The 26,654-nt window shown below is 42.7% G+C and overlaps 1 protein-coding gene across 1 annotated transcript; it reads right to left on the bottom strand.

Moving 5' to 3' along the window:
• Positions 1 to 1,091: 1,091 nt before the first annotated feature.
• si:dkey-185m8.2 (trichohyalin) lies at positions 1,092 to 15,872 on the bottom strand. The gene is made up of 3 exons (XM_052139152.1): positions 15,794 to 15,872; positions 12,278 to 13,039; positions 1,092 to 7,714 (listed from the first exon to the last, which is right to left on the bottom strand). Exons 1-3 carry the CDS (start codon positions 15,825 to 15,827, stop codon positions 1,971 to 1,973), a joined length of 6,540 nt encoding a protein of 2,179 aa, XP_051995112.1. The 5' UTR covers positions 15,828 to 15,872; the 3' UTR covers positions 1,092 to 1,970.
• Positions 15,873 to 26,654: the final 10,782 nt, after the last annotated feature.

Below are 26,654 nucleotides of genomic sequence, written 5' to 3'. Positions count from 1 at the left end.
GAAAAGGGGAGATTTAAAAAAAAAAAAACACCCACACAAAGCTTTTTCTCTGGTGGTATAATTAATGTAACAATTTACTGTTTTTAAACATAAAATAATATACACTTTTCTTTCATAGTTCTTCAAAAGGTATGTAAACAATGTCATCATTTCTCACTTTTTTCTCCTCAACAGGTACAATCAAACACAACAGGTAAGTATCCACAAAAGTATTCAGCTAATCAACAAACAATGCTCAAAATTTCAAAATCAATTACACTGGCAATAAACCCACTGCTTATACACTGCTTAACAATGGCAATTTGTCCCTCCTCTTCGTCAATTCCCTGCCTTCATCACAGTTACTTTATACATTGCATGCCACATACATAACCGAATTTAGCTAGCTGCTGAACAATATCCCAATTAGCATTAGTCTAAAAAACTAAATATAATACCGAAAACACTCGACATGTCAACAAAACATAAACAGAACATCTTCCCAAACACATATCAAGCTTGTTTAAAAACCTCGAAAGCATAAACACTCATTCAAAGTACCTGGAAAAGGGAGATGCACATAACCATAATCATAAGTTCCCGCCTCCTCAGCACGAGCTAACCGATAAATCTAACACACCAAGAGAGGCGGGACTTAAGGTAGAACAGCCAATCATCAGCCGGTCACACTCAAAGCCGGTGTCATGTTTGAGAGGGAGGGGGAGAGGAGGCAGCCGCAGCGAGCGCAGACACAGAGCGGCCAGAGACACGGAGGAGCGGCTGTAGTAAGGCGTTTGTGCAAAACTGCAGAAAAAGTGTGGGTGTTGAACCCTCTCATCGGGAAAAGTGGTGCGACGCCCCTGGACATTACTATAATAACGAAAGTAAACAACATATCTACGCTGCGGTTCACCTTCCATTCTTGCGTGGGAAAAAATTACACACCCTAGCTTTAAATAAAGTTACAAAATAAATTTGTAATTGTCTTTTCATATACAATTATAACATACATTTTTATTATACAGTACATTACAAGTCAAGGTTATATAATGGAATTTATATATATATATATATATATATATATATATATATATATATATATAATTTTTTTAAAATGTCTGTTTTGTGCTGTCTGCTTGTTTACTTCACTGTATCTACTGCGAGTTGCCACACAGCTGAAATTTCACTTACTGCCCTCTGGAGTAAACAAGTGGTACTACAAGCTTGCATTTCTCAGGAACCTTCCTTGTTACAATCCAGGGGCATTGTGATTAATTGCGTAAATTTTTTTAATGCCTTATTTTTAATCAAATTAATCGCACTGTATTAACGCGGAAATCGACAGCCCTAATATATTTATAATAAAAATATATATAATACATTTTAATGTCTACAGATACAATTTTATGTTGCTCATGTTATAATGCATTTTATTCTAAGGTATAACTAAGAATAGGTAAGTATTATAATTGTGGTTACAATTATTAATGAGAATTTACAACAAATTATGAGACTTTACAAATACATCATACTGGATTTAAAATGCATTATAAATATGGGCTTCTTAAAAAGTGCTACCAAAATGTCTTTCCAAGAAATTGGAATGTGGCTTGAGACAACATGAGTTGGGGAAAATTAGATGTGATCTATGAGGTTTTTGATAGCTTTACAGTGCTTGTCACTCAAGAGACTGGAAATCTATCCGCATTATTTTCATTCCCTTCAAAAATCAAAGATGGCGCTTCTGTGAATAAGGTCTATAATAATCAAATAACGTTCTACTTACTAAATAATGTGCAGTACTGTATAAAGGGTTTAACATTAAAATGTCCTGACAGAATTAATCAATGTAGGTCAAGAAGATGAATACATAGATGTAGCACTTTTACATTTGAAAAAAATACCAAAACATTTACTGTGTTTATTGTCACAATGAAAAAACATATTTAAATATTCACAGTCAAGCTCAGTTGAGCTTCTTTAAACTCTTTTTAATCCAATTTGTAGTAATGTCCATTGTTTCCTACCACCATTTCCTCAACCCTCTCCAGCAGCTTTGTCATGTGAGATTCCCGATGTCTGTTGTCAAACACATAACATCTCTTACCACACTTTCTAACCAGCCATTCCAGGTCCCCGTTTCTCTTGACATGTTGCTGGCCACTTTCTCCTAGCATCTCCCCCCAGGTGAGCAGGACGATAGTATGCTTCCATGCACCTTCTCCTAGCACAGACATTGTATGTTCCACTGCACGCCTGTACTGACCAGTGAAGGATACATAAGCAGGTATTAACAAGATGAAGGCATGTGGTCCTGGCTGGCATAGGGACACACTATGAGGGATATTCATTTTGAACGTGTCTTTGCTATCGGTTCCCGATCGCCATTTCAAACCTTGTGGCTCCACGAGAGTAAGGTGCCTGCCAGATATATCTCCCCTCCAAGGGTTACTTCCATCTGCATCAGGCCCCAGTAAAATGTGTCTAGCTAAGCAACGTGAAGACCAAGTGTCCCCCAGAAGCATCAGTCTTAACTCCAAGACGGGGCTGTTTCTGCCTTGGGTTGTTTGAATACCCTGGCTTGAAGAGTCAAAGAAGTCTTCCTCACTTTCCACATCAGAAATGCCACCCAGCTCTTTTTCTGCATAGATTTCAGCATCTTTCTGTTGATACTTGACGTCCATTGTCCCTTTACCATTATAAGCCTTTACGAGTCTGTTATTTGCAGAGGAAGAAATCAACTCCATTTTCTGTTCATCATCCCTTTCTTTTGCAATTCCGTTATGTTTATTCTCTCTTGCATCGCTCTCACAAATGCTACCATCTACTCCAACTTCTTGGTACATTTTATGGATGTGTTCTGTTTCTGTTTGTTTCCCATTAAATTCAGCACTGTTTTTCCATTGTTGATACTCTAAGAAAGGCTCTTTGTTCATCAGTTTGAGCTCTGTGTTATACAGATATTTCTCCCATTTTTCAAGCTCTTCTCGCTTGTTTTTCAGATTGTCTTGTTCATCATTTAAGTCCTGTATTCTGCTCTCCAGTTGGTTTTTACATTCCTCCAGCTCTTTTTCTTTCACCTCTAGTGTTAGTTTTAGGACTTCTAGCGTTTGTGTTTTCTTCTCAAAATCAGTTTCGTTTTTCTTCACATCTAGTTCTCGGGTTTGCAGGAATTTAGCTTTATCTGTCATGTTATTATCTTGGATTTTGAGCTCAGTTTCTAGGTGGCGCAACTCTGTTTCTCTGGTATCTAAAGTAAGTTCTCTGTCTTTCAAAACGTCCTGTTGTTTCTTGAGGCCGTTAAACATGTTTTCATTCTGTTGTTTCTCCTGTTGCAACTGTTCTTCCCTATTTTGCATGACTTGCTGTCTTTTCTCCAAGTATATTTCTTTACTCTTCAGCTTCTGCTTGCTCTGAGAAAGTGCCTCTTCACTTTTAAACAGTTCTTGCTCCCTTTTTCCTAACACTTCTTTAATGCTTTCGAGCTCGATGAATTCTTCCTCTAGTTTTTTCACATCTTGATTTAGCTTCATGTACATTTTGTCTTTGAGTTCAAGGTCCTTCTCTCTCTGAACAAGTTCTTCCTCCTTTTTCTGTAATCCATCTTTTCTTTGCAGAAGATCATATTCCTTATTACTCAAATCAGCTTGCCATTTCTCTACATCCTGTTTGTTGTTGTCAAGTTCCTTTGAGCTGTTTGATAACTCTTGGATCTTTACTTCCAACATCTGTTCTCGTTTTTGAAGTTCATTTTCTCTCTTTTCCAGATTCTCTCTCAGCACTTTCAAAGAATTTCCTTCTTCTTTAAGAATATGTTGTTCTTTTGCAAAATTCTCCTCAGTTTCTTGAAGTTCTTCTTCTCTCCGCTCCAGCTGTTGTCTAAGGTTTTCCCAATTTTTCTCCTGTTTTTCAGTCAAATCTCTCATTTCCTTTTGCTTGCTTTCCAATACTTTCTCGGTTTCCTCTAGCTCTTCCCTTTCACTTTTTATCTGTTGCTCATTTACTTTTATATTTTCCTCCCTATCCATAAGTTCTTGCTGTCTTTTCCTGATCTCTTCTTTCATTCTTTCCACATCTGCAGCCAAATATTTGTTGTTTTGACACTCAATTTCCAGATTTTTCTGCATGTCCCTAATCTCTCGCTCTAAATGATTAATTTCATCCTGTCTTGTTACCAAATTGAGTTTGCTTTGTTCTAGATCTTTCAACTGATCTGCTAAATTCTCTTCTCTTTTTTCTACATCCCTCTCTCTTCTGTGAAGTTGCTGTTCTCTCTCTGATTCTTGAATCTCAAGTTCTTTTCTCTCGATCAGTCTCTCATCATAATACACCTTCATCTCTTTCATCTCAACCTCCTTCTCTTTCTGCTTCTCTTTTAATTCTTCCAGCACCTGTTTAAGCTGATCTATCTCTTGTTTTTGCCCTTTCATTTGCTTTAGAGTCTGAACGTCTTTTGTTTTTTGCATCTCATAGCGGCCAACTATCTCTTTAATTTCAGTCTCTCTTATTTCCTCTGCTTCTCTGTGAGCTTGCAGATCTCTCTCAAAACCTTCACACTTAAACTTCAGCTCTTCTAATTCTTTTGCCAGTTCTGCATTCATGCTTTGCAAAATGTCAATTCTTTCTTGGTCTTCCTTGTATTGCTGTCTTAGCTCTTCCAAGCTTCTTTCATTGTCTCCAAGCGTTTGCTGTAACTGATTTATGGTGTTCTCTTTCCCTTCAATTGCCAGTCTATTTTCCTTTTCTACATGTCTGATTCTTTCCTCATGTTGATTCTTTAGTCTTTCCATCTCCTCTGTCATCATTTGATTCTTTCTTTTATAATCCTCAATTTTTATTTCAAACTCTTCCTCTAAATGTTTCAATTGTGCTGCACTTTCTTCAGTATTTTCCTGAATGTTTTCTCTTAACTTTTCCAAGCCTTTGTGGTTATTGTGGATATTTTGCCTCAGTGTGTCCATTTCTTTGTCTTTCTCCAGATCTCTTTCTTTTAGTTTGGTTATTTCCACTTCTTTGGTTTTCATTTCTTCCAGTACATGTTTTAGTTGAGCAGCACTTTCTTCTTTCAACTTTTCTATGTCTATCTGTTTGACACTAATATTTTGCCTCAGTATGTCCATTTCTTTGTCTTTGTCCAGGTCTGTTTGCTTCAATTTGGCCATTTCCTCTACTTTTACACTGAAGTCTTCTTTTAATTTTTTTAGTCGAGCTGCATTTTCTTCAATATTTGACTGAATACTGCATGTCAACATTTCAATTTCTTTCTGTTTCTTGCTCATGCTTTGCTGCAGTGTGTCGATTTCAGCATTTTTCTTCAAGTCACTTTGTTGTAATTTGGTAATTTCCTCTCCTTTTCTTATCAGCTCATCCTCTATTTTTTTTATTTGAGCTGCACAGTCTTCAGTATTTGCCTGGATGCTGTCTCTGAACTTTTGTATTTCTGTCTGTTTTTCACTAATATTTTGCCTCAGTCTGTTCATTTCTTCCTCTTTTTCCAGGTCTATTTGTTTTAATTTTAATATTTCCTTTTCTTTTACCTTGAATTCAACTTGTAACTGTTTCAGTTGAGCGGCACTTTCTTCAATAATCGACTTAATGCTCTCTTTTAACTTTTCTATGTCTTTCTGTTTTTCGCAATTTTTTTGCTGGAGTGTGTCAATTTCTCCGTCTTTCTCCTGGTTTATTTGTTTTAATATGACTATTTCCTCTTCTTTTCTTTTTGATTCTTTCTCTGAATGTTTCAGTTGAGCTGCACTTTCTTCATTTTTTGCCTCAATGCTATCTTTCAACTTTTCTATGTTTTGTCTCAATGTCTCCATTTCTCTGTCTTTCTCCTGGTCTGTTTCTTTTAATATGACTATTTCTGTTTCTTTTCTTTTCAATTCTTTCTCTGCATGTTTCATTTGAGCTGCACATTCTTCAATATTTTCCTCAATGCTATCTTTCAACTTTTCTATGTTTTTTCTCAGTGTGTCAAGTTCTCTGTCTTTCTCCAAGTCTCTTTGTCTTAACATGGCTAATTCTTCTTCTTTCTCCTGCAGTTTCTCTTGAGTTTCAACATTTCGATGCAGCTCTTTCTCTTTATCACTTCTTGTTTGCTCATGCTCCTGATGCATGGCAACTATTTCTTCATCTTTCCCTACAAGTTTATCTAAGAGTGTGTTGTATTTCTCCACAACGTCTCCATGCATTTCTCTCTCCGTTTGCGTGATTTTCACTTGCTCTTGGTATAATATCCGTAGCTCTTCCATCTCTTTTGTCATCATCTCGATCACTTCTCTCAGTTTGTCCATCTCTTTCTCCCTCTTTTCATCTCTTTCTCTCCATCTTTCACATTGTTCTCTTTCTCTGCTCTCAGCTTTCTGAATTTCTATGAGAATGTTTTCTATTTTATTGTCCTTTTCTTTCAGTTTGCTCTCTGTGTCTTTCTTGTTCTGTTCGGTGTGTTCTTCATACTTGCGTTGTGATGCATCCATCTCTTTCTGTGTTTCTTCAACTTTTTTTTGTATCATATCTTTCTCATTTTCTGCATCAACCAGTTTGTTTCTCAATTGATTTATCTCATCCTGGTGTACTTGTTGCAATTCTTTCTCTCTCTCCTTTTGTTCTTGCTCTTTCTCTACACCCATTCGTTCCACTTCCAGCAGTTTTATTTGAAGTTCATCCACTTTTTCTTTAAGTTCTTCCCCCTCCCTGTCTCTTTCCTCTAATCGCATTACCAGTTGCTCTTTTTCTCGAAGTCCCTGATTAAAAGCCACCATGACTTTGCTTCTTTCTGTGGTCAGCTCTTGTACCTCCCTCTCCCTGTCTTCCGTCAACCATGCCATCCTCTCCTCCAATTCGCCCATCATGCTCTTCCTGTCATCTTCGCCCTTGTATGGCGCCTCCTCCCTTTCTGTCTTCCCAGGGGACTGCACTTTGTCTTTTTTTCGTCTTTCGAAAAACCACCTAATGCTCCTCACCTCTCTTTCCTTCATTTTCTTCAGTTCTTCTTCCTGCCGTTGAAGCTTCTCATTAAACTCCTTAAACTTCAGTTGGAATTTCTCATTCTTTTGTTTTCCTAACTCCTGAATCTCATGCACTAGTGGCGAGAAGGCCTCGCACCAATTTCCTGCTACCATTTTCTCAATCTTCTCAAGAAGTCCAGTTATCTGTGCTGTAGAATTCCAACCTTTCAAACAAGAGTTGCTGCTGATGACGTGGAACCTATTTGAACATCTTTCCATCAGCCAGTGGAGATCTTTGCCTCCTCCTTGAATATGCTGCTCAATAGTGACTCCCTCTCGAAGCTGGTCACCTCTTGTGAAGAGAAGAATTGTATGTCTCCAAACTGTCTCCCCTAGAAGCTCCAGGTGCTCTCGGACTGCTGGAGCTTGGACAAGCGCATCCACTCTCAGCGTCAGAAGAATAGCATGAGGTCCTGGAGGACACAGTGTCACACTCAATCCGATCTCTCGCTTCACTCTTTCAGGAGTTATTCCCTCTGGTCCACCCTCCCATCCAGGCACATCCACCACCGTGACCAGTCTGTTTGAAACCTCCGCCTGATGTCTTAAACATTCCTCTGTAGCATCTCCTCTTTTAAAGTATCCTGATCCTCCAAGGATGGCATTACCAGCAGAACTTTTCCCTGTCTCCCGCTCTCCAAGCAGAACAAGTCTCAGCTCTGGAAGACGCCGTGAACCTCTAGAGAAGAGATTCCTTTCGTCCAAGGCTTCAACTTGAAGATTATCATCTAGCAGGGATAAAGACACAATACAAATGATAGCTCAATACAGATGGTATCTGTAAATGATCATTTATGTAGAAATATCATTACGGCACACTTATTTTGTTAATTCTTTTGCCAAGCCCAAATTATCAACATCAGGGGTTTTCAAACCGAGGGCCGGAATGGGTTAGGGGGTCTGTGAAACTTCAGCAGAATACAAAGTGGCAAATACAATTGATAAAGTTAACATTTTCCAAATGAGATTTAAAAGCTTAAGTTGCAACATTATTGGGAAACCCAGCCTTATTCTGCTTTCTAAAGTCTGTTTCGACAGAGTTATTTTATTCTTTTGACAACCATAAAAAAAGTTTTTATCTCTCCGAAAGTGTTATTTTATTTTTATCTGGACTTTAGTTTTATCTCATTTGTGTAAAACACAATTTTCTGTATTTTTTAATTTGATACAAATACATTTGAATTTATCTGATGATTCTCCTGATTCTCTTGTGTAGTGGGTAGAAAATAGATACATTGTAAACTTTTCAAGGCTTTCTAGATTATATTTTAGTCATTTCTTTGGCTTTAGACACTATAAAAAGATCTAATTTTGCAAACATGTTGAGGTTTTATTCTTGATTACTATTTTTCTCACACAGTATAAATGGTTCTTCATACATGAAAATATTTAGCTGCCTTTATAATTTAGGAAAAGGGTCCCTCGCTTAGAAATTGTCCTGTGAATTTAAGTTTGAAAACCCCATATCTTTTAAAATCACCTTGTTAAAGGAAAAACATTTTCGTCATTTATTCACATAATTGCAAAACCTGCATTATTTTCTTTCTTCTGTGAAACAGAAAAGGAGATGTTAGACAGAATGTTCAAGTTTCCCTTACAATGAAAGCAGGTGGTGATTTTTACTGCCAAGTTTAAATGCATAAGATTTTAATAATCCATGACATCATGACTTGTGCACTATATTCCAAGTCTTCTGAAGCCAGAAATAGATATTAAGCCATTATTTACATTGGCAGTCTGTCAGAGGGCACAAGGGAGGCTGAGCCTCCTTAAAAATGTGTTCAGAATGAACATGGAAAGTTAACCGTTTGAATCAATTTACTTATTAAATTGTATATTGATTAAAACAGTTAATTTAATTTAATAATCAATTATTTAATAAATTATGACAAATTTTCCTTTAATAAGATGATTTTAAAATATAAGGGTTTTTGAAACTTTCTAGAAAATTATATATATTTATAGCTGTCAAACGATTAAAATATTTAATATAAATATCTTTATAAACATGAGTAGACAAAATATGCTTCATCCAGATGTAATTTTCACACAAAACCTACCCCACCAACAGAGTCGAACAACAGAAAATTAACACAGCACAACTCATTTCAAATTATGTACAACATATGGTAGTTGTAAGGGGGAGTAACAAAATACATGTAACGGGATTATATTTTTAAAATACAAAATATAAGTAACTGTATTCCACTACAGTTCTATTTAAATCATTGGTAAAAGAAAACAGTTACATTGAAAAAGTATTTTGATTACTTAAGAGAGTACTTTGCATTTTATTGTCATTTGTTTCATTTAATATTTAATCCTTTCAGATGAAAACATTTATACATATAAATGATGTGATCCAAAGTGCATTTGAACAGCGGTGAAACACTTTCTTATGATGTGTGACATTCATACGAGCAGACAGAGAAGTAAGTTTGAAGTAAGTTTGGAGCACAAGATATAGATAGATATAAAACTTGTGTAAATTGTCAGCTATACGCTAAGATAAAATGCTATTTCTAGCGATTTTACATGCACATGTTACCAGACACAATCATATTTTTTATCAAGAAAATTCACGTTGGATGATAATTTATTTTTTCTTGACCTTTGATATTAGGGCAAAAGTCATATTCTTAATAATAATTTTTATATTGTTTTACAGTAAAAATATCTAAAAAAAAATCCTTAAAACAAGATCAGTTTGATTGATCTTGTTTTAGAAACAACACTGCATAAGCTATTTCGTTTTCTCAGAGAATGTATTTTTAACATGTGTATTTTGTCTTACTGTACTGACAGAGTTTTTATAGTCAAAACAAGTGAAAAAAATCTGCCAGTGCTGAAGAAGTAATCCAAAGTATTGAGAATATGTTACTGATCTTGAGTAATCTAACTGAATGCATTACAAATTACATTTTACAGCATTTATTCTGTAATCTGTAGTGGAATACATTTCAAAAGTAACCCTCCCAACCCTGCTAATACAGATATATATATAAATTTGTCTCATATTTAATCTCTAGCATGCTCTTCATTGACACTTTTGTTGTAAACAAATACACTAACACAAAATATTGGGGGGAACATTTTTGGTGGAAATGACAGTCGTAATTTTTTTTTTTTTTAATTGCTAAAAATAATTTGTACACGTGAACTATTAAATTGGTCTGTTCACTCTTTGTTTAGATAACCATAGTTTTAAACATGTAAAAATGTATAGACCCACTTTCTATTAGGTGTTTTTAACAACTGTGTACTTAAGCATTTGATGCAATGCACTTATTATTAGGGATACCGTTACCATTTTTTGAGGAGGACGAGTACTTATACTTCCTTTTCGGTAAATACCGATACTGATACTTTTTCTGAATTCTACATCAACAGATTTTTTCAATTTTATTGTCAAATAAAAAAAATTAATTCATAATTTGTTTTATCAAATGTAAGTAATTAATTTTAACATAATATTATTTTTCTCAGCATATGGTTCTCAGCAGGAAACCGATGGAGTGCGTACTCCAGGTAGGGAATGAGGTTTTGCCCCAAGTGAAGGAGTTCAAGTACCTCGGGGTCTTGTTCACGAGTGAGGGGACAATGGAGCGGGAGGTTGGCCGGAGAATCGGGGCAGCGGGGGCGGTATTGCACTCGCTCTATCGCACCGTTGTCACGAAAAGAGAGCTAAGCCGAAAGGCAAAGCTCTCGATCTACCGGTCAATTTTTGTTCCTACCCTCACCTATGGTCATGAAGGTTGGGTCATGACTGAAAGAACTAGGTCGCGAGTACAAGCGGCCGAAATGGGCTTCCTCAGAAGGGTGGCGGGCTTCTCCCTTAGAGATAGGGTGAGGAGCTCAGTCATCCGTGAGGAGCTCGGAGTAGAGCCGCTGCTCCTTTGCGTTGAAAGGAGTCAGTTGAGGTGGTTTGGGCATCTGGTAAGGATGCCCCTGGCCGCCTCCCTAGGGAGGTGTTTCAGGCACGTCCAGCTGGGAGGAGGCCTCGGGGAAGACCCAGGACTAGGTGGAGAGATTACATCTCCACACTGGCCTGGGAACGCCTCGGGGTCCCCTAGTCAGAGTTGGTTAATGTGGCTCGGGATAGGGAAGTTTGGGGCCCCCTGCTGGAGCAGCTGCCCCCGCGACCCGACTTCGGATAAGCGGTTGAAGATGGATGGATGGATGGATGGATGGATAATATTATTTTTATAAAACTAAGGAATATTATACAGAACATCACAGCAAAATACAACAATAGGAGGTATTTTTGTCAAATAAAGTGCTTTATAACGGAGCATCAAAGATGTGAGATATTGCTTAAATATAATGCAATTACTATTGACTTATTATTAACAGTATTAGTAGTATTATAGTGAATAATACATAACTATACCGTAGTGATTTATTTCTGTCCTACTTTTTTCCCTTTAAATTGAGCTTTTATTTTGACGGAGCTTTTATTTTAAAGTGTTTTGTTGTTATGATTAAGGAGCTCTGACATAATGATGTTAGCTTCCCACTCCGGAAAAGTCGGTTGCTATGTGATTCTGTGATTGTTGTTCTCTGCTATGTGATTAAACGCAAAAGTCTGCTATTTATTAAAAAAAAAACATGTAGTCTGTATGTGCCTTATGTTAAAAAGTGAATTAGCGCTCTGCCTGCTGTCATCTGCTACAAATAGAGCATGTGATGCTATTGAATTTTGGATTATTGGATTTTTAAAAGGTATGAGCACTTTGTGTCTTTATGTCAGCACAACACCGGCTCCACATATCACAAGCACACACACTTAAAGTGCTGCAAATGCAAACTGCAGTGTTGTTACATTGCACTTACATTTATTACATCTGTTAACCTTACCCCAATCCTAAATGCTTACCCTAATCTTAACCCAAACCCTACTCCTAAACCTACCTGTACCTCAAACTCAGTAGCAGCGAATGTGAATATAGTTACACAAAAAGTACATTGTATTGTGTGTACTTTAATGTTAGTACATAGTAGTTAAATACACCTAATATAAAGTGGGACCAAATGTATATATTTATTGCATTTTCATAGTTTAAATATGATAAAACGTTTCCTCTTCAGTTTTGATGAGACCTTCATTAAAAAAGTTTAAATATGTTCCTTTTAATAAAAAAGAACCCCTGGGACATCAAAGTGTTTTAGGTTAAAGAAGCACCAACATGCATTTTGTTGTTGGCATTTTTTTGGCATTTCAAAATAGTGTTTGGAATTTTGAATACACATGAAAGTTGACTATCTGTGGTGAATCAAATACATCTACTCACTTATCAGCACAGATCTGATGGTTCCTTTCTGCGTCTGAGCCTCCATCAGTCTCTGTTTCTTCCTCCTCTCTCGTGCCCTCCTTTTGCGCTCCACCTCGAGCTCCAGAAGAAGACGATCTGTCTCATAATATCTGCCCTGTCTCTCCTCAACCAGCTTTTCCATCTTCCTCATAAGTTCCTTCACCTGAGTTCCGTCATCAACACGCCGTTTGTTCTCGAGAACATGGAATCTGTTTCCACACCTTTCCAGAAGCCTCTGGAAGGCCTTGCCCCCATTTTGAATCCTCTGTTCAATAGGAATGGAGCCCAATTCGTCCCCTCGTGTGAACAGCACCATCGTGTGATCCCACACTGCTTTGCCCAAAAGCTCTAGGTGCTCTTCAATCTGCTGATGGTAGTCTGTTGTCACTGAGGTACAGGATCGTACCACTAGAAGGACAACATGGGGGCCTGGTGGGCACAAGGACATACTTCGCATTGTCTCTCTCCTTACCCAGCCAGGAGTACCATTAACCGGGTAGTACCATTCCCAACCAGGGGTGTCTACAACTGTAACACGCTTTCCTGCTACATCGGCACGTCTCTTCACACACTCCTCCGTTGGTTTACCTGTCTCAAACCCTCCGGCCAGGCCTAAAATGGTATTTCCAGCAGAGCTCTTCCCAGCACCTTTGCGGCCTAGTAAAACCAAGCACAGTTCAGGAAGAGGTGTAGGCCGACTAAGACTTTCTCCTGTGGCTTCAACTGCCTCCTGTCTCTTCTCTGTGAAAAATAATCAGTGTTTGAATGCATTTATTGAGATCTTGAGATTTCCTTGCACACAGAATTGTCTTCATGCTTGTAAGTTTACATGTTAAAATATTTCAAGATTGGACATTGTGCAATGAGCAGTGTTTTCATGCATCATGCAACATCTTCTGTCTGTCTGGTAAGATGTGGCCTGATGCGGTCTTTGTAAAAGCATTTGACACTTTTACAGGATTCACTAAAATAATGAAATTCACAAAAATAGTGAATTCTGTACAATGCACCTTCAGTTTTATACTTCTTCATTTGCACCTTGTACTGTAGTCATAGACATTTGCATTGAGCTCCTCTACCTCATAACTTTACACTCTAAAAAAAAAAAAAAACATTGGTATTTGCAAAGGTGCTAACTGCATTTCATTGGCTCTGTACTTGTATTTTGCACAATGACAATAAAGTTGAATCTAATCTAATATGTCATTTAACTGGCTTATTTCAACCCGTTCTCACTCCGAGGCTTCAAATACTGCCGCTTGTGCAAGAGCCCAGTGTGTCAACAGATGGATGCCAAAAGCAGTTTCCCAAGCCTTGGCAAGCGCATTACTTTCAATGATAAATGTTCAACATTAAAGACTGAAGCAAAGGGCGTCAGTCCCACTGTTGACTCATTCTAACACATTACTCATCTAAAAAATTGCCACATCGAGAAGGTGTCAGTGAGGTCAAACACCATTGGCTTGCAGAAAACAATGGATTAAACATTAACCACTGCAAAGAAATAAATGTTGCTTATTAAAAATTACCATTGTGAATACATGTGGCTGATTTAAAAAATAATTAAAATATTGAAAAGATATACCCCAACATACAATTTCACAATCATAAAAATCTGATGCCCTTCGCATCAGTCTTTAGCCCTATTCGGACAGGATAATTTTTCAAAATGACGATTGAGTTAAAATTATTATTATCACCCAACATCTGAGATTTAATGTACTTATTCGGATGGGACTTAAGATCTCTTGTGTTTATTACAGAGGTGGGAGTGTCTCTTTTGTAGATGTGGGCATTACAGAAGGTTACACATAACTTAGGTACGTATTAACGCATCTTTTAAATATTATCAGTTTCAATTGAAATGTACTTATAATTTGAATTTTTAAATGTATAATATACTATAAAATGTATAATATATAAAATACTTATATTTTTTTAATTTTAAAATTTAATTGATTATTTTAACATTATTTAATGTATTGATTTAATTGTAATTTATTAGTTATATAATATAAATTAGAATTTATAGAAGTTGCTGCTTATAATAAACCCAATTAAATAATAAATATAATTTTAACATTACATAACTGAGCAGAGAAATTAAGGTGAGTATCTTACCAGACGCTGATATTACAGTGGCCAGTCTTAGCAGTTTCTGTAATTTGGCTCTCCTTGTTGTTTTCATTGGATGACAAAAAATCTACATCCAAATTGAAAGTCACACAGCAGGCAGAAGACTGGCACATATACTGTAAGTATGTACGGTAGTTAATTTAGGTCAAAATACATGAGGTGGAGCATTGTGAAAATTCTATATCAGCAATAAATGACATTCACATTTTGACAAGATTTGATTTCTCAGAGGACCCTTGAGTTTGCTGAAAAACAGTTGGTAATTTGCCTTTGAATTTTTACAGAGGTTGTATGAGAAAAACACAGACTTGTCAGATTCGGATTAAAATCACAAAGGAGGTCTGTAAAACACGAATTTCCCAAACAGGGTTTTCGACGCCAAACATTTCTCATTAAAAGCAATGCGCTTGTCAGAAGCGTCGAAAACTGACACCAAAGGCTGCTTTGGCATCCACCTGTTGACGCGTAACGGCCTTAAGAGGCGAACTATCGAGTGATGCTAAGGTATGTAGCCTTTAGCCTCCTCGTTAGCGCACCCGACTGGAGACGCCGCTGGAATCCTGCCCGGAGCGGGTCGAGAAGGACTGGTTACAGTGGTGCCGTGACCCGGATAGGAGTGAGGTGTAGGGGGTGAGTGTAATGTGTCCAGCTGGTATGTGCTGTGCTGTGCTATGCAGTGTGTGTAAACCTTACTCCCCTGGCCTCAAGAGGTGAACTAGCAACTGACTCTAGGGACTGTAGCCTTGTAGCCTCCTTGTCAGTATATCTGCCTCCCATGCCGGAGACGCTGGTTCAAATCCCGCTCAGAGGGGGTCAAGTAGGACTGGTTACAGACCCGCTGGGCTCTTGCACAATGACAGCATTTGATGCCTCGGTAGTGAGAACAGGTTGATTATTTGTGCATGTATAAAACTCGCCATTGTCACATTTTTTGAGAAATTTTAGGGTAGCTTGAGCTTCCCGTGTAGTCTTAAAGCAATTGACATTGATATATATAGTAAGTGAAGGAAAAGCATTTAGACACTTTAGTGTTAGTGGAACATGTGGATAGTTAATATCATGAACAACATCTATGGTTGCTATGCCAGGAAACCTGGGTGAACTTGGACCTTGACATCACTTGGTTAAAAGTCCTTGTAAAAATTGCTCAGCAAAGAAAATTTAGTTCTGAGAAAAGCTCTAGCATAATTTGATTGCGGATGCCACTTGGTCTTATATTTTGTTATCTAATGCAATAGTTTTTCCCCAAACCCTTGTTAGGGCCACTGTATGGGGTGACTGGAACAATGGATGCAGTTGCTATCAACCATCTGCTTTAAGATTATGTTTCCTCTACAATTATGATCAAACACAGCTTACCCAAGAAGAAGGAATCTTCTCTTTGTATTTCCATCTTCTCTTGTCCTTCTGCTTTTGGCCAAATATTTGTTCTTCCTGTTGTTTTTCTTGATTATACTTTTTATAATTGTATAATGTACCCTTTCGGTAACTCCTAAACGTAATCTGTTCACTTCCTACCAATGCACGGAGCAGCAGTAGAGCGGAACAGGGTGCTGAAGGTGGAAGTTTGGTCACGTGACTAGCCTGTGGTTTTCTGTAACTCACACAGGAAACAGCATGTATATTTGCATGGGTATGGCGGAAATCAAGGAAGTCTGTGGTCAGAGTTTTGCTCATTTCATACTGGCAACAGTATCACTGGTATAACCATCATCATTGTATTGGTGATCAGGATTGTTTTTTTCTGTCTAACACAAACATATCTTCTGTCAGGGAAATCAATTGTCTTTATCAGATAAAATAATATGCTCTATCGCTTTTCATTACATCTCTGGTCTGTCAGCATGAAATGTGCAAACCATTTTGCTTCAGTAATTTGATGTATGTCTGAGTGAAACATACAATCACTGAGTGATTTTACCCTTGAAGCAAGATTGAATAGTGAAAAGTGGATGTTTCACACCAGAATGACAATGTCATTTTCTGACTACATCATTTGCTTCTGTCCAAAATGTGGACCAAAAAAAGGCTTTAGGGGAGCTAAGTAAAATTTGTATCCTTCCGCATAAATAATCAGTTATTATCAGATTATCATATTCCCTCGCAATACATTTGTGTTCACATTCACAGTAAATTAACCCTGGTTTTACTTCAGTAACCATAGTTGACCTATAGTATTTGTAGTAAAACCAAAGAAACCATAAAATGTACCATGATTTTACTACAGTGACCATTTTTAACCATGATATTTGTAGTGAAACCATAATAATAATACAGAAAAATGAAAACTATGGTAAAAAAAATTATAATTTTTTGTTTTCTATGGTTTTACCACAGTTACCATAGCTCAACTATGGCTTCTTGTGACCCGCACAAGAAGAGACAGTCACAATGTATAGACAAACTGCGTTTATTGCAGGCAAAGCAAAAGTACAAATAGGGCAAATCCAGAAAAGAGTGGTCGAGAAGTCAGAATAGCAGAACGGGTAAACAAGCGAGTTGAATAGACAGGGGAGCTAGGGGAACACTAGAGCTGGCAAAGCGAAGGGGTAAACTAAACAATAACCAACAAGAGTGAAACGAAAGGGTTGTGATATATATAGGGGAGAAAACGAGCGGTGCAGGTGAAACGAATAACCAGGTGATTGGGACGAGTACAGGTGAAACTAATACTCTGGTGATTGGGAGCGTGCATGAGAGCCAGAGGGGGGTGATTGGGAGTGAGCGTGTGAGCTCGGGGAGCGAGCCTGTGAGCTCGATGAAGCGGGGAGAACTAGAGGAGCGGGGTTCGTTACACTTCTGTAGTAAACCCATGGTTAACCCTTCTGAAAATGAACTATGGTTTTACTAAAGTAACCATAGTTTAACTAGGGTATTTGTAGTAAAACCATGGTTACTACAATCATGGTTACTTCAGTATTACAGTACTATGTTAATGGTCCCTTCAAATGCTATCGGAATTCCTAAATACAAGTTTCCTGCTCAGAAGTTGCACGTGAATGACCCCCTCAAGTTGAAATTATGATTGATCATTTTAATAGCTTTAATAGCTAGAGTTTCCAAGATGAGTCATAAACTTTCAACATGGCAGAGGAGAGTTCTGTTTTTGTAGAGAATTACAGGTTTGATTCATTTTTCTAAATACAACAAATTTTTTTTATGTTTTCCATTATGTTATATTCATGTACAGTATGTATATTAGCAACCGTTTGGTGAATGCTTTACATTTTTCAATGTGAAAAAAGGTTGTATTTGACCAAAATGCCATTATCATCAGCAGCCTTACTGAGTAATATGGATAATGCTGTCAAAAGAAAAGTTCCTCAAAAACATGTATGAATGAATCTGGCGTCGTCGATGTTTCCTGTTCTTGAGCCCGATGTACTCATAATTACCACTTCAGAATTGGGAAGTAGGATAATTCCGATAGCGCATAAAGACAGTACTAAACCATGGATTATAGTATCCAAATCATGGTTTCTGCCAAAAAAGATCTACGTTTTCTACAATGTAATGGGGTTTAGCAAGTTATATATTTAATTAAAAATAGCAACGTAGCTAAGTAACTATAGGACCCTAGACATTAGGTCCTGGGGTCCTATAGGTTGGACATATAGTCCATCCAAATGTATGTACTGTATGTAGTTTGACACCTAATGTCAAAAATTATGAATGACGGTCTGGAGTTGTTTTGTATGTGAACAGACTGAATGGAATAAACTTCAACCATTATGCTATCTCCTCATAACCACCTTTTTATTAGAAATATGCAATATATAAGACCCCAGGCATATGTCAAGCTGTAACGTAGTTAAAAGTTAATTTAACATATTTTAGTGTAGCCTGGACTACCTGTAGCTGAAGGTGGTTCCCCCACCTCCTGCAGCCTCTTGTTTAGATGATTACAGGTGTACACGTTATCTAGCATGCAGGATAGGGATGCGTTCCCCATGTCATCGTTCCCCAACTTGATGTACTTTTCTAATTGTCGCTTATTCAGTTTCTTGAAGGAGCGAAAAGAAACCAGGTCAGTTCCCTTCCGAGGGAACTCGCACTGCGTCGTTGAAAACGACTCTTTGGGGAACGCTCCTTAGCGTGCGCCTCTGAATTATGAATGAAACTATTCCATTCTTGATTGGTGTTGCGTCATGACGTAACATGTGACGGCATAACCGGATGCATAAAAGTGACGCCGGTACACACACACATTAGCTTTCGCTCTTCAGCAAGCGTTCTATGTTGAAATTGTTTGTCTTATTTGGTGTTGTTTGTCTGATTTAAAAATATTATGGCCACCGAACAGTTCAAGAAGTGCGTGCACCCCTGCCCTCGTTTCATTACGTGTAGGGACACGCACGCTTTATGTGTGAACTGTTTGGGAGCGCAGCACGCACTGGGCAGCTCTCGAGGGATCTGCCTGTGAAAGTTGTGAAGCACTACCCATGAGAGTGCTGCGCTCCGGTTGGCGTGCTTTGATGAGCACGGTCAGGCTCGCGTTCCCCACGGTTTTGGTCCCGCGTCTGTTGAGGCAGCGCGGCGATTGAAATCGCGGGGTTCGCAGCGGATTTTGCAGATGAGAATGAGACTGCTGCGCACGTTCTCATTCTTCGCTTGAGGATCCCGAGCCTACTGTGAGTGGTGCAGAAGCCCGCGTCGCGCTTCTTCTGCCCATGATCAGGTCCCGTTGCTTGAGCTCACTGCTTCCGAGGAAGTGGATATGCTCAGCATCGATCGCGGATCGACCGTGAGCCAAGCACGCCAGTTTTTGGCCAAGCTTATGAGGAGCTGATTGAGGTTGTGACGCGTGCCGTGGCCAGACTGAATATCAGCTGGCCACAAAATGAGCAGGGAACGCAAGTTGAAAGCAAATTAGACGTGCGCTTCCTGCGGCACAGATCACAACCTCAGCGCCGGGTTTGCCGTTTTCCCGATCTCCACAAAGATATCTAAAACGAGATCGTGGGGTAAACCGCATTCGTCCCGTATCTCCAGCCCCAGTGTTTGATTACAGACGATGTTTTGGGGGCACGGGATATGGGCTAAAACCCTGGCGCTGCCTAGTAAGCCCTGCAGAGATACATCTGCTTTAATAAGTAGGGCTTACATGGCCGCACACAATCGGTGTTGGTTTCCGCCGTCTCTGACGCTCGGGCCACATCAATTTCCAGCGAACGCACACCGTGCCGCTCGTGTCAAAAAATAAAAACAAGCATCAATGGTGGTCACAGAAACCGTGATCGACTAAATCCTGCCGGTCTTTCGCTTCAGGAAGTCGAGAACAGTGCTTGAAAAACACCCGAGGCCAGCCTCGAGAGGCTGGTTCCCTTAGTAGAAGCTTCGGAAAGAGGTCCTACCGAGGTGGTAGAACCTCGGAGGGCTGTCCTCCGCTGCAGAGCAACCGAGGTTGCTCTCGCAGCGGAGTCCTCAGGAAATCGGTGTCGGTTCCCGCCGCCTCTGACGCTTCGGGCCACATCAATTTCCAGCGAACGCACACCGTGCCGTTCGTGGTCAAAAAATAAAAAACAAGCATCAATGGTGGTCACAGAAACCGTGATCGACTAAATCCTGCCGGTCTTTCGCTTCAGGAAGTCGAGAACAGTGCTTGAAAAACACCCGAGGCCAGCCTCGAGAGGCTGGTTCCCTTAGTAGAAGCTTCGGGAAAGAGGTCCTACCGAGGTGGTAGAACCTCGGAGGGCTGTCCCTCGCTGCAGAGCAACCGAGGTTGCTCTCGCAGCGGAGTCCTCAGGAAATCGGTGTCGGTTCCCGCCGTCTCTGACGCTTCGGGCCACATCAATTTCCAGCGAACGCACACCGTGCCGTTCGCGTCAAAAAATAAAAAACACACATCAATTGTGGTCACAAGGACTGTATCGACTAAATCCTGCCAGTATCTCGCTTCAGGAAGTCGAGAACAGTGCTCGAAAAACACCCGAGACCAGCCTCTCGAGGCTGGTTCCCTTAGTAGATTTTGTAGAGGCATGGAATCATCTTCCCAACATATCTGCATGGGTCCTGCATATAATAAAATCAGGGTACAGACTGCAGTTCGGGCACCGCCCCCCCCCAAATTCTCTGGGGTGGTGCAGACTACAGTGGTTCCGGAGCAGGCTCAGGTGATGGAACAAGAAGTGCAATCTCTGCTGCTGAAGGAGGCCATAGAACGTTGTAACGCTGTCTAAGCAAGGACGACAGGAAGCAAGACTTCAAGACACGGTAAGCCTTTTAATTCCCCTTTTTGTGCCAACAGTATTCACAACTTCTTTAGTATTCACAATTTCTTTGTACTCGAACGCTGAGTTCGTTGTCCGTCTCTGTCTCCCTCTGCTCTGTGGCTGCTGGCTTTTTAACCGCTCTCCTCGCTCTACTGCAATTAGAGACAGGTGTTAGACATAATTTAGCCCAGGTGTGAGCGCCCTTACCGCTTTTCTCTCCCGGACGGGCGCTTGACCACGCCCCCGCTGCCACATACCCCCACCGCCCGACTCAGGCCGGGCGTCATCCGCCTGCCTACCACTCCCCCATTTCTGGAGAGGAAGTCGGCGGCAGCCATCTGCACCCCGGTCTGTGGACCACCTTGAACTTAAAAGGCTGGAGGGCCAGATACCAACGGGTGATCCGGGCGTTAGTATCTTTCATGCGGTGGAGCCACTGCAGTGGGGCATGATCCGAACAGAGGGTGAAGGCCCACCCCAGCAGGTAGTACCGAGGGTGAGGACCGCCCACTTGATGGCCAGACACTCCTTCTCCACGGTGCTGTACTTAGTCTCCCTTAAGGAGAGCTTCCGGCTAATGTACAGCACCGGGCGTTCCTCTCCCTCCACCAGCTGCGAGAGTACGGCCCCCAGCCCTCTGTCTGAAGCATCCGTCTGCAATACAAAAGGGAGAGAGAAGTCAGGTGCATGCAAAAGCGGCCCCCCACAAAGTGCAGCTTTAACCTGCGTAAACGCCTGTTGGCACTGCTCTGACCATTGGACCGGATCTGGAGCCCCCTTTTTAGTGAGGTCAGTCAGCGGGCTGGTGACGTCCGAATAATTAGGCACAAATCTTCTGTAATAGCCAACCAGCCCCAGGAACTGCCTCACCCCCTTTTTGGTCTTAGGTCTAGGGCAAGTCGCAATCGCCGCGGTCTTATCAATTTGGGGACGCACCTGGCCATGACCCAAGTGGAACCCCAGATACCGTACCTCCACACGCCCAACCACAGCACTTCTTGGGGTTTGCTGTGAGCCCGCCCGCACGCAGCGATCTCAGGACGGCCCTCAGATGTTGCATGTGCCGCTGCCAATCATTGCTATAAATGATAATGTCATCTAAATAGGCAGCGGCATACGCGGTGTGCGGTCTGAGGATCCGATCCATGAGTCGCTGAAACGTGGCTGGTGCCCCAAACAAACCGAAAGGAAGCGCCACAAATTGGTGTAATCCAAACGGCGTGGTGAAGGCTGTTTTCTCACGGGACATTGGTGTCAAGGGATCTGCCAATAACCCTTTGTTAAATCCAAGGTCGAATAAAATCGAGCAGTACCTAACCGATCGAGCAGTTCATCAACACGGGGCATTGGGTACGCGTCAAATTTAGATACCGCGTTGACTTTTCTGTAATCCACACAGAATCGAACAGACCCATCACTCTTGGGAACAAGAACAACCGGGCTGGACCAATCACTGTGGGACTCCTCTATCACGCCCATATCAAGCATTGCATCTAATTCTTCCCGTACGATTTTCTTTTTATGTTCGGATAGCTGATAGGCGGCAACGCACCACCGCGCCCGGCTCGGTCTCGATGTGGTGCTGTATGAGGTTTGTACGGCCCGGTAGAGGGGAAAACACGTCCGCAAATTCCTTTTGTAACTCAGAAACCTCTGTGAGCTGCCGCGGTGAGAGTTGGTCTCCACAAGTAACCGGAGTGTTGGGATCGTAGTTTTTGTTTATCTCCGGTCCGAGCTCCGCCCTCTCGGAACTACCGTGGCCAACGTCACAGAGGCCGCCTCCCTCCATAATTTCAGGAGGTTGAGGTGATAAATTTGACGCGCGCCTCTATCGGTACGTTTATCCTCATAATCGAGATCCCCACTCGTCGTGGTGACCTCAAAGGGTCCTTGCCACTTGGCGAGTAATTTAGAGCTCGATGTTGGGAGTAATACGAGTACCTTGTCTCCCGGTGCAAACTCCCGTAGCCGAGCACCCCTGTTATACAGCCGGCGTTGGCGTTCTTGAGCTTGGAGCAAATTCTCCTGTGTTAGTCAGCCCCAGTGTGTGGAGTTTTGCTCTAAGATCGAGAACGAACTGAATTTCATTTTTACTGTTAGAAGGTCCCTCCTCCCACGCCGCGGATGACGTCAAGGACACCGCGGGGCGTCGTCCGTACAGTAGCTCAAACGGGAGAACCCGGTGGAGGCTTGCGGGACCTCTCGTACTGCAAACAACAGGGGTCTAGCCACTTATCCCAATTCCTAAGCGTCATCGTGTATGCAATTTACTGAATCATGTTCTTGAGCGTTTTATTAAATCGTTCCACTAGGCCATCTGTCTGAGGATGGTAAACGCTAGTGCTTGAATCGATTTGATGCCCAAGAGCTCGTAAAGTTCGTGAAGTGTTCGTGACATAAAAGTCGTGCCTTGATCGGGTGAGGATTTCTTTCGGAATCCCCACCCGGAGATTATCTTGAAGAGTGCCCCTGCAACACTACGTGCGGAGATGTTGCTCAGAGGCACTGCTTCCGGATATCGTGTCGCGTAATCCACTAGGACTAGCACGAAGTGATGTCCGCGTGCTGACCGTTCTAATGGCCCGACAAGGTCCATTCCAATTCTTTCGAAGGGGACCTCGATTAATGGTAGAGGGCGCAATGGCGCTTTTGGGGTGGCCGGTGGGTTAACCAGCTGACATTCACGGCACGCCGCACACCACCTGCGGACGTCACCGCCAATGCCCGGCCAATAGAAACGGGCTATTAGACGGAGAAGTGTTTTCCGTTCCCCTAGGTGACCGGCCATGGGATTATAGTGAGCTGCCTGGAAAACCATTTCCCGGCGGCTCCGTGGAATCAATAATTGTGTTACTTCCTCCTTTGTTTGAGCGTCCTGCGTCACTCTGTATAACCGGTCTTTAATAAGCGAAAAATACGGATATGAAACGGCGACACCGGGCGGAGTTGTTGACCATCGATTACTCTCACTTGGTCAAAAGCGTGCTTAAGGGTTTCATCCCGCGACTGCTCCAAGGGAAGTCCCCTCCGGGAATTCCGAGAGGAGGAGCGTCCACCTCGCCCTTCCCACGTCACTCGAGCAGCAGAGGACGGCCCGGCTCCGCCTCCCCGCCAAAGCATGGCACATCACACATCCCTTTACTTCCATGCAGGACCCATCCGCACAAACCCCCTCCAATAATTTTCTAAAATTCGGCCAATCAGTACCCAAGATTAGCGGATGGGTGAGGCGGAACTAACCGCTGCCTCCACACTATGTCTTTCTCCCCGAATTTGATCGCCAGAGTCACCACGGGATACTTGTGAATATCCCGTGCACACACCTTACCCTCACCAGTTTAGCTGAGCCCAGAGCCCGGGTTGAACCAAGCGTTGGTGGATGGTGGTCTGGTTGCAGCCGGTATCCAACAAAGCTTGGTATGTACCCCCTGGATCCTTACCGGAATCCGGTACGCTCCAGCTCGATCGGGGGCAGCCTGCGGGACATCGGAGACCCGCACCACTGTCCCTATTTCCATCAGCGGACACTGATCCCGGAAGTGGTCCGGGTCTCCGCACCTCCAGCAGACCGGCCCAGGCGCTGCGGCCGCACCCGTGCTGGCGGGTGCCCCCACCTGAGGAGGAGAGCGGCTGAAGGACGGGGAAGGGCTAGGCGGGTGTTCCCAAGGCCGGGAAGCTGGTCTCACAAACGCTCCGCGCCTGCGGGGGGCAGGAACGGACCCTGGGGAGAGAGCAGAGCGAGAGGGAAGAGGGGAGGGAAAAAAAACAGGGGAAGACACAGGGAAGGGGAGACAGAGAGAGAGGGCTCATCCGCCCTGGGAATCGCCGCCATGTGGTCCTCCGCGAGTCGGACGGCTTCCTCCAGCGACGCCGGGCGGTGGCACTGGACCCACTCGGCCATCTTCCGGGGCAAACGCTGGACAAACTGCTCCAGTACCACCTGGTCGACTAGCTCCTCGACGTCGCGGTCCCACGCGAGCAGCCACCTCCGACAGGCATCACGGAGCCGCTGGGCGAACGCAAACGGGCGGTCGGATTTATCGAGCTTCAAGGCCCGGAAGAGCTGGCGACTTTCTTCCGGGCTCCGACCAACCCGTTGCAAGATGGCTTTCCTCAGATCGGGGTAAGCCAGGAGGCTTGTTGCCGGCAGCTGTTGCGCCGCGAGTTGTGCTTCCCCGGACAGGAGAGGGACTAGACGGGCTGCCCACTGGTCTTGGGGCCACCCCCAAATTTCCGCCGTTCGTTCAAACAGGTCGATGAACGCTTCTGGGTCATCTGCCGGCCCCATCTTCTGTAATGCGGGTGGGGGCAATGTGGCGCGGGTGTCCGGGGTCGCAGCTGCGGTTGGAGCGGCCTCCTGGCTGAGGAGGCTCCGGATGGCGTGCCGGTCCTCTGCTTGAGCCCGCATGATCTCGAAGAAGCGACGATCCTGGTCTTGCCGGAGCTCAAGCAGGGATTGTTGGTGGCTCTGATGGAGTGTAGCGAGGGACTGGAGGACTTCCGCCAGCTGGGAGGACTCTACGGGGCGATTCTGTTCCATCCTTTGGAAGACAGGTGTTCCTAATAGCCTTCCCGGGTTTTGGCACCAGTGTAACGCTGTCTAAGCAAGGACGACAGGAAGCAAGACTTCAAGACACGGTAAGCCTTTTAATTCCCCTTTTTGTGCCAACAGTATTCACAACTACTTTAGTATTCACAATTTCTTTGTACTCGAACGCTGAGTTCGTTGTCCGTCTCTGTCTCCCTCTGCTCTGTGGCTGCTGGCTTTTTAACCGCTCTCCTCGCTCTACTGCAATTAGAGACAGGTGTTAGACATAATTTAGCCCAGGTGTGAGCGCCCTTACCGCTTTTCTCTCCCGGACGGGCGCTTGACCACGCCCCCGCTGCCACAAACGTGTTCCTCATTCAGACAGGGAGTCCGGTCTTTACAGCCGGTACTTTATAGTTCCAAAAAAGGATGGGGGGTTGAGGCTGATTTTAGATCTCAGAGTTTTGAACCGGCCTTTGAGGAGGTTCAGGTTCAAAATGCTTACCATTCCTGTCATCGTGAGTCAGATCAGATCCGAGGACTGGTTTGTCACGATAGATCTAAAAGACGCCTATTTTCATGTACCCATCCTTCCATGTCACAGGAGGTTCCTGAGGTTCGCTCGGGGCTGAAGCTTACCAATATCGGGTTCTTCCGTTCGCCTAGCACTCTCTCCCCGCACATTCACCAAATGTATGGATGCAGCTCCTGCTCCTCTGAGACTTCAGAGCATCCGCATACTGAATTTTATCGATGACTGGCTCATTCTGGCCCAGTCTCGAGAAATGGCGGTTCGGCATCGAGATGTCGTCCTTGGCCATATTCGAAGTTTGGAGTTGAGACTCAACACAAAAAGAGTGTGTTACAACCATCCCAGTGCACAACGTTTCTGGGTGTTGTGTGGGACTTCGGTTACGATGCAGGCACGCATGTCTCCTGCATGTATCGAGTCCGTTCTGGCGATGGTGTCCGGGTTAAAACTAGGCCAGGCCATCACTGTAAAGCAGTTTCAAAGACTGCTGGGCCTCATGGCAGCGGCATCCAACATTATACCTTTGGGCCTTCTACACATGAGGCCCCTCCAGTGGTGGCTGAAAGCCAAGGGGTTTTCCCCAAGGGGAATCCATTTCAGTATAATCAGAGTAACGCGCAGATGCCTTCGTTCTCTGCTAATATGGAAGAAACCTTGGTTCCTGTCCCTAGGGCCAGTGTTGGGAGCGTCATGTCGCCGGAAAACCGCTTCGACAGACGCCTTCCTCACTGGCTGGGCGCGGTCATGGACGGCCGCTTTGCCAGGGGTCTGTGGCAGGACCATCATCATTCTTGGCACATAAACTGTCTAGAGATGTTGGCTGTGTTCAGGGCTCTGAGGAGCTTCCTTCCAGACATCTAAGGTTACCATGTCCTAGTACGCTCGGACAATACATCAGTGGTAGCTTATCTGGACCAACAAGGGGGACTCGGATCGCGCCTCTGTGCA

This window comes from Xyrauchen texanus, chromosome 2 (assembly GCF_025860055.1).
Source record: "Xyrauchen texanus isolate HMW12.3.18 chromosome 2, RBS_HiC_50CHRs, whole genome shotgun sequence".
Lineage (NCBI taxonomy): Eukaryota > Metazoa > Chordata > Actinopteri > Cypriniformes > Catostomidae > Xyrauchen > Xyrauchen texanus.
This window is presented reverse-complemented; position numbering and strand designations above follow the sequence as displayed.

Excerpts from the sequence above, each read along its gene's own strand:
- si:dkey-185m8.2 (XM_052139152.1), bottom strand. The coding sequence starts at position 15,827 with ATGGAAATACAAAGAGAAGATTCCTTCTTCTTGG. Across the intron at positions 13,040-15,793 it reads AGAAGATTCCTTCTTCTTGG|AGAAGAGACAGGAGGCAGTT; the intron begins GTAAGCTGTGTT and ends TATTTTTCACAG. Across the intron at positions 7,715-12,277 it reads CATCAGATCTGTGCTGATAA|ATGATAATCTTCAAGTTGAA; the intron begins GTGAGTAGATGT and ends TATCCCTGCTAG.